Genomic DNA, 8,301 nt, shown 5'->3' on the forward strand with positions numbered 1-8,301 from the left:
ACAAATAGGAAGACAAAAGCCATAAAAAGTCGATCGATTACTAAACCTCGAAACGGTCGGTCGATTCACTTCATGCTACCCAAAACCTAAGTGGAAACAACATGAGGCACAAAGGCTGACCGTACAGATTCAAATGATCTGCAATAGATGAATGATTTTGCAAAGTGATTGATGAATTTCAAATTCAGCAAGGTCATTCGGAATGTTGAAGATGGAAATTAATGAAAGAAAGCGCCACTATAATCGAAGAAGTTTCAATAATATCAAGTGAAAGGCAAGAAGGAGGGCATTTGTATAATCTGCTTTTGTAATGATGTCAACAGAAGGCCATTTGAAATTTTTTTTAGTTAAAGAAAAGGTCATTTGGCATTTTGGTTAAAATTTAGAACATTAGTACAAATTTCCCATAATTGGATGTGGGTGATTTGTACCATTTTCAGATAAAAATAGAAATAAAACGTGACATAGAATTAGAAAGTTTAAAAATAGAGACGGAGACCCTCTTCCAAGCAACCCCAAAGCAAGAGATGAAATGAAATCCGCGCCCACAAACAAAATCAAAATGACCCATTACACGAAAAACACTTTCGATTACATCTTTCGATTATTATTGTTTAAACACATGCCTTCTTTCCCTTTGCTTCCTTCTACGCTCACTCTCCCATTTTCTCTCACGCCTTTTTCATTTCTCCCTCTACAATGGAAGAAGACGATTCCACTAAAGTCCTTGATCTCATTAAGGACCTTGTTCTTCGTCTTCTTTCGCACAATCCCACCTCCAATTCCAGCCCTACTTCCTCTGATTTCCAAAAATCTCTTCGCTATGCAATTCGCATTCTCACTAGCCGTATGACTCCCTCCATTGCTCCTGATGCTGCCGCCATTGCTGAGTCCATCAAAAGGAGACTCGCCACTGAGGGTAAGTCTTCTCAGGCCCTCACTTTCGCTGATCTTTATACTAAATTTGCATCTAAAACTGGGCCTGGGAGTGTGAATAATAAGTGGGCTGTGCTTTATTTGCTCAAAATTGTGGCCGAAGATCGTAAATGTAGACAGTCCCAGTTTGAATCTTCAATGCTTTTGCCTAGTTTAGTAGCAAGTGATCCTCTTTTGGGAAAGAAGTCTGGGGCGGCCCCGGAGAAGGAGTGGCAGAAGGGGGTTTTGTTGGTTGCGAAAGACCCTGAGAATCTTCGCGATGTTGCTTTTAAGGAGTTCTCGAATTTGCTGAAGGAAGAAAATGAAGTGACTGAAGAGGTTTTGGTGAGAGATGTATTGTATGCTTGTCAAGGAATTGATGGGAAGTATGTGAAATTTGACAATAATTCTGATGGGTATGTTCTATCCAATTTAGTTAAGGCTTCCAGGGCTACTAGGACGATGGTTCGCAAGCTTTGTGAAATGGGGTGGCTGTTTAGGAAGGTTAAAGGCTATATCTCAGAGAGTATGGAACGTTTTCCTGCTGAAGATATTGGGACTGTTGGACATGCCTTTTGTGCTGCATTGCAGGATGAGCTCTCAGAATACTATAAACTGTTGGCCATTCTCGAAGCCCAGTCGATGAATCCAATACCTTTGGTTTCAGAGGCAGCAAGTTCAGGAAACTATTTGTCTTTGAGGAGATTGGCAGTTTGGTTTGCTGAGCCAATGGCGAAAATGAGGCTGATGGCTGTATTGGTTGACAAGTGTAGAGTCTTGAAGGGTGGGGCAATGGCTGGGGCCATCCATTTACATGCTCAGCATGGTGACCCTTTGGTGCTTGAATTCATGAGGCGTTTGCTGCGACGTGTATGCTCTCCCCTTTTTGAGATGGTAAGGAGTTGGGTTTTAGAAGGGGAGTTGGAAGACATTTTTTCTGAGTTTTTTGTTGTTGGCCAACAAGTGAAAGCTGAATCTCTCTGGAGGGAAGGTTATAGGCTTCATGCTGGCATGCTTCCATCTTTTATTTCGCAATCTCTAGCCCAACGTATTTTGAGGACTGGGAAATCCATTAATTTCCTTCGTGTCTGTTGTGAGGATATGGGATGGGCTGATGCTGCAACAGAAGCAGCAGCAGCGGCTGGGACTACTACTAAAAGGGGAGGTCTTGGATATGGTGAAACAGATGCCCTTGAATCTTTGGTAGATGAAGCTGCAAAAAGAATAGACAAACATTTGTTGGATGTAATGCACAAGCGATATAAGTTCAAAGACCATTGTCTAGCAATTAAGCGCTATTTACTATTAGGACAAGGAGATTTTGTCCAATATTTGATGGATATTGTTGGACCTGATCTTTCTGAGCCTGCTAATGCTATTAGCTCATTTAAGTTATCTGGTCTCCTGGAAACCGCAATTCGGTCCTCTAATGCTCAGTATGATGATCCAGACATCTTGGATAGATTGAAGGTTAAGATGATGCCTCATGGAACTGGAGATAGAGGTTGGGATGTGTTCTCATTAGAATATGAGGCAAGAGTTCCGCTAGATACTGTATTCACAGAGTCTGTCATGTCAAAATATTTAAGGATCTTTAATTTCCTGTGGAAGCTTAGACGTGTTGAGCATGCACTTATAGGTACTTGGAAGACTATGAAACCCAACTGCATCACGTCCTGTTCATTAACTAAGCTGCACCATGGGGTTAAGTTGCAATTACTGTCAACATTGAGGCGATGCCAGGTCCTTTGGGTTGAGATGAATCATTTTGTTACAAACTTGCAGTACTACATAATGTTTGAAGTCTTGGAGGTATCATGGTCTGACTTTTCAAATGAAATGGAAGCAGCAATGGATCTTGATGATTTACTTGCCGCTCATGAAAAGTATCTTCATTCAATATTTGAGAAATCTCTTCTTGGAGAACAATCTCAGACACTTTGCAAGTCACTTTTTGTCTTATTTGATATAATTTTGCGATTTCGAAGTCATGCGGACAGGTTGTACGAGGGAATACATGAATTACAATGCAGGTAATATTATATTTTTATTTATTTATTTTAATGTGTTTCTATGCACTATTCCTTTCTTCTTGGATTCAGTATATCTCTTCTTTTCATGTAGAACAATAGAATCATCTTTACCCTCCAGAGACAAGAGTAAAAAGAATCGTACAACAGAAAAATCTTTAGAAACAGCATCGTGGATAGCAGATGGCAAGAAGGCTCTAACACAACGTGCTGGTGAATTTCTTCGGAATGTTGAACAAGATCTAGCTGCATTAGCTAAAGAGTATTCTTCATTGCTCGAGGAATTCATTTCTCAGCTGCCTTTGCAACAACACGTTGATTTGAAGTTTCTCCTATTTCGCCTTGACTTCACTGAATTTTACAGCCAATTACGTCCTCATGTGTAGAGTGGATGTCAGATGTATATTTCGCATGGCCTGCATTGGTCACGATTGGTAGAGCTCCTAACAAATTTTTCATGGCAGCCACAGGGATCAACCATTGAAAAGTTTATTGACTGGCATGTAATTTTAGGTATGTGGTTGCTCATTTGTTTATAGTTTGCTGCAGAGGTTGTTATTACATATACATGCCAATCTGAGCTCTTATAAAATACTTTCCAGGGTTTTAACCATTTTTATCATCTATGAATAGAAATGGTGTTTGCGTATTATGTTTAGCCCAGTAGTCTACGGTTCACTTTAATGTTGTATTTGTTGTCTCATTTTGGATTATTTGTTAGTATTTTTGTGGCTTTCAAGTCTGTATCCAAGTTTGTAGTTTTCTTTCTTAAGCTGTGTTATGGTGGGCTCTTAGGCTTGGATCTGAGTGCGTTTTTGCACATTTCAGCATCCATCAGTCATATAGCTAATTTTTCTTAATGGTATCTTTGAGGATTTATTTAGTACAACCCTTGCAAATATTTAAATTTGACAAGGACATGATAATCCTTGTCCCATCTTTTCTATTGTTTAGAATCAAGTTCATTGATAAATGAAACGTCTAAAGAGTGCACCATAATCACCATAAAGAGATACAAGATGAGCCAATGGGCAGCCCAATCAAAAAAAAAAAAAAAAAAAAAAAAAATATAAGACCAAAGGGGAGGGGTTGCAAAAAAGGATAGAAAAACATAAAGATGTAAAGTGGATTGACGTTGCAAGTTGGTCTTAACTATCTTTGTCTTTTCTTTTGCACTATCTTTCATTCATTCATGTAGCCGAATTTTATTTCGAGTTTTTCACATTATTCGTATGCTGCTATTATACAAACACCTCCATAACATCAGTTTCCTTGCCTTATAATTCCTTGTTTTCCTATTTTACCTAGGTCTATATTGTCAAATTATGTGATTTTGTTATTCCATTGAAAAGTCCAAGGGCTAAGCTTCTGCCTATGGGTTAGGTTTTCCTTTAACATTGCATAGTTATATTTATTTCTTGGGTAAATTGCAGAAGGCGCCCCTAAAGTATGGTGGCAATTATAATTGCAACCTCAAACTTTCAATAACAACAATTGGTCCCCTAAACTTTTAAAAGTGTTAAATTGGACCCTCAACAAGTTTACAATAATTGTAAAAAATGGATCCACAAATGATAAAAATTGAATAATCAAACTTATATAGTATAATTTATACAATTATGTATGTTTGAGAGTTCAATTTGAAAATTTGGATAAGTTTGAGGGCTTAATTTTTAATTTTGAAAGTTTGAGGATGTGATTGCAACTACCACTATACTTTGGGTGTTTTTTGCAATTTGTCCTTGTTTTTATCCTGTGACAAATAACTTCCCTTTTCTATCAGTAATTCATTCAAAAGAAAAAAAATGAAAAAGGAAACTTCCCTCTTCAGTCAATACTAGGCATGGTTGGATTACTATTTACAACTTGCAAAGTTAAACCCTATTAGTTCTGCCACCTATTCCACCAAACCACAATTAATGCCCAGAATCCAACTCTTCTCTCTGTTTATCTTCAAACCAAAAGTAGACTGAAAAAACAACACAAGCCAATTTTGGTTCACAAAAGCCTCCTCCCTGCCTTAAATTAAAAGAAGATTGCATCATTAGCAAACTGAAAATGAGTCAATGGAAACTTACCCCTGGCCCTTCCAACCAAAAAGTAATACTGCTGGTAGAGTTTTCAGACATGGCCTTGCATGACCACAAAATTCAATTCTAATATATGAAGGATATTCCTAGGCATGACCATGCTCCAGCCAAAGGCTTCAAACATGTAGTTCCAATACTTTTCATTAAATCACCCCTTAACCCCAAAGTTTCATAAAAACTAGCCAATGACCTAAGTTATGGTAAATTTTATTTAATCAATACTTTAACACTCCCCTTAGTTACTTGAAAATTTGTAGAGGGCCCGAAAAGTGGAAATTAATATTGTTATTAGTTGATGAGAAAATGATGTTGGCGGTTTTGAACATTATGATTTTTTGCTTTAATATCATGTTAAACCACCACTAAACTCAAAAGCTTAAAGTGACGAGTTGATGAATTTAATTATATTGATCTTGAATACTTTTGAGTACAATCCAACTAGGATCTACTTTTATAACTCACATGGGTTTTGGGGATTTCTCATCTCCTCCTTTTGTGCATCTTTTCTTTGATTACTGATTATGATTATATGTCATTTTTTTTATTAAGGAAAGGATGAGTTAGAGAGTTAGCATTGGTGATTATGCACTTTCTTACCCACAACACACCAAGGAGAAAAATTAGGCGTTCTTTGTCGATCGACTGTATTTATGCTAATTTTCATTGGGTAGGATCCTTTTCAAATAAATATAAATTGAAATGTCCATTTTCGTGACAAACTGGCTAGAAAGGGGCAGGAAATCTCAGTTTGCACATTGAGCGAAGGAGTGGAGAATATTTACTCCCCGTTGGTTAAACAGGAACGAAGACGAGGATTATCTCTATCCCTAGATTCAATGTTCAGTTCATTAAAAAGGTATCCAACACCCCTTCTTGTAAATAATTTTTATCTACTTTTGACGATGATGAGGATTCATTGGTAAGTGTGAGCAGTGAAGAAGTAGAAGCTTCTTTGGAACAAGCAGTGCAACAGGAGCTACTACCAGAGGATTTATTTGCAGAAGCCCATAGTCTTATTTTTGCAAGTGAATACATTTGTTGCAGTTTCACCAGTGTGTTATTTGATTCTTGACAAGTTTTATCTTTTGGCTAAGGTTTGCAGTCTTCAATTGTGATTAATCTTTTCTAGTTCTGCAGGAGTTAACAGTTTAGTGGGGTTCGTCTTGTTATTTTATGGTTAAGTGCTCTTTTTTGGATTGTTTGAGGTGCTTTTTGTTAGAGTTTCTTAAAATCCCATTAGCCTTGGGGTCTCATTTTCCTCTCATGGTTATTTAGAGTTTTTGGACCATAACGGTGCATTCTTATCAGTTTCTTTGGTTGATTTTGTTTCGTTTGGTCTGGTTTATTTTGATTCTGGTTTGCATTTTAGTGTATTTTGGAGATATCTATCTAAGTTCTTTATGCTTCTTGGTTGAAGGCTTTTAGTTATCTCCTATATTTGGCTTATAATTGGATATTTTGCAATTTGGAGTGTTGGTCTCTTTTCATGGGATCAACGAAACCTTTCTTTTCATTTCAAAAGAAAAAAATATTATCCATCCCTGCCCCATTTCTATTTCTATTGTTATTGCAAATGCCCTTTTTTTTTTTTTATACTATGTGTATATATGTGTATTAGAATATTACATTTGTTTTCAAATATAACAAAATGAACTAAAATATTTATAAATATAGCAAAATTTAAGTGTTTTATCAGCAATAGAAAATGAATATTGATAGACATCTATTTGTGTTTATAACCATTGACAATTTTGAGAGTAGATTCATTAGAATTTATTCATTAGAATTTATTGTGGATGATTGCAATCACCGTATAATAAAATCTATTGAAGGGCTTGGCAAGAAGCAATAAATCATTAAAATTTTCCATAGGCGTGAGTCTCAATTTGTTGACAATTTATTTATCAACACTGGGAAGGCTTTGAGATCTTCCCAATATCTCCAATTCTCAGGGAGTATCAATTACAAGATGATAATTGTCAGATACACTCTCCCTCAACTCAAATTACAAAGTATTTAAAGAAACTAAATAGCATAAACTCTAGCACCATAACTAACAAGTATTCCCAAGGGCCGACCAAAATGTTTTATCTCATATACTTCTTCCCTTAAAAAGTATGCGTAGATATGAGCAAAACATTTGGAAGAAGTTGAAGGATTGAAACCGAGTGAACTTGACAGTGATCTATTTGATGACATACAAAACCGACCGATCAAGGAAAAATACTAGTTTCCGACCAAGCCGACGCGCGTAACTCTAAAGAAAAGTTAAAATCCGTTGGTTGCCTCCTCTCATCAAAGGTAGTTTTGAGAAAAACAATGGTTTCACTCATGATTTACTGAAAACCACTTAAATTAAAAAAGAAGAGGTAATTATATAATGTACTTTTTACCTTCTCTCTCCCACGGCTTGATTTCCCAAATTTTCAATTCTCTCTATTTCGTTTAATTTTTCATTCCTCCCAAATCAACACTTCAGCAACATTCTCATCACTCCAATTCTTTCGAATTCCCATTACAGCAGGGATTAATTTTAAGGACAAATCAGAGTCGACGCCCATTGGTATAGGAAGGAAAGGTCGGTTGGATCCTATAGTTTTCCGAAGTATAGAGACATGGAAGATGGGGTGTATGCTCGTGCCTTTGGGTAAGGCTAATTGATAGGCTACAAGTCCCACCCTCCCTACCACTTGAAACGACCCAAAAAACCTTGGAGCAAGCTTAGGATGAGTGTGACGATGAAGGGAGGATTGGTGGTAGGGTCTTAGCTTCAGGTACACCCAATCCTAAACTTTAAATTCTACCTCTCTTCTTTTAGTATAGGCATGCTTGATCATACCCACGACGAAACAACAAAACTCAAGTTTTTTTATTGGTATCCTCCCCTAGGATACTAGAACTTCCACGTCGAGAATCAACAACTCTTGGGTGTTAATATTTCCAACACAAAATAACGATAACAACAAAAAGTACCAAGTCTTTGAGTAACAATAACAACGAATGGAAGAGTCGTCTCCCATGTCGAGAAAACATCGACTATTCGAAAGAGTCGTCTCTCCTAAAAGGGCTGAAGTCCCTAAAAACATTCCTACCCTACACAGATCCCAAAACCCTACGTTATACCCAAAATGCCCAACAATATTTGAAATGCTTTACTCCGGTTTAGCTGGTTCTTTCCCCATTTCAGCTTGTCCCTACTTTCTTTTTGCATATGCTTTTCTACCCTTATTCTTTCTCCTTTCATATACTTCATAATTAGAAGTCTA

The 8,301-nt window shown here is 37.0% G+C and overlaps 1 protein-coding gene across 6 annotated transcripts; it reads left to right on the top strand.

Moving 5' to 3' along the window:
• The first annotated feature begins 539 nt into the window (after positions 1–539).
• On the top strand, positions 540–6,470 carry LOC103486142 (gamma-tubulin complex component 3). 6 transcript variants are annotated; one of them, XR_001762276.2, is made up of 4 exons: positions 542–2,948; positions 3,040–3,458; positions 5,763–5,891; positions 5,960–6,470. XR_001762276.2 is itself a non-coding variant. In XM_008444004.3 (2 exons), the coding sequence occupies exons 1-2, from the start codon at positions 700–702 to the stop codon at positions 3,329–3,331; spliced, it is 2,541 nt and encodes an 846-aa protein (XP_008442226.1). In that variant the 5' UTR covers positions 540–699; the 3' UTR covers positions 3,332–3,834. The 6 variants fall into 6 exon arrangements, 1 of the variants encoding a protein (XP_008442226.1); XR_001762277.2 differs by having other exon boundaries at positions 5,969–6,470; XR_537031.3 differs by having other exon boundaries at positions 5,763–6,470.
• Positions 6,471–8,301: the final 1,831 nt, after the last annotated feature.

This window comes from Cucumis melo, chromosome 8, assembly GCF_025177605.1.
Source record: "Cucumis melo cultivar AY chromosome 8, USDA_Cmelo_AY_1.0, whole genome shotgun sequence".
Classification (NCBI taxonomy): domain Eukaryota; kingdom Viridiplantae; phylum Streptophyta; class Magnoliopsida; order Cucurbitales; family Cucurbitaceae; genus Cucumis; species Cucumis melo.

Excerpts from the sequence above, each read along its gene's own strand:
- LOC103486142 (XM_008444004.3), top strand. The coding sequence starts at position 700 with ATGGAAGAAGACGATTCCACTAAAGTCCTTGATCTCATTAAGGACCTT. Across the intron at positions 2,949-3,039 it reads ATACATGAATTACAATGCAG|AACAATAGAATCATCTTTAC; the intron begins GTAATATTATAT and ends CTTTTCATGTAG.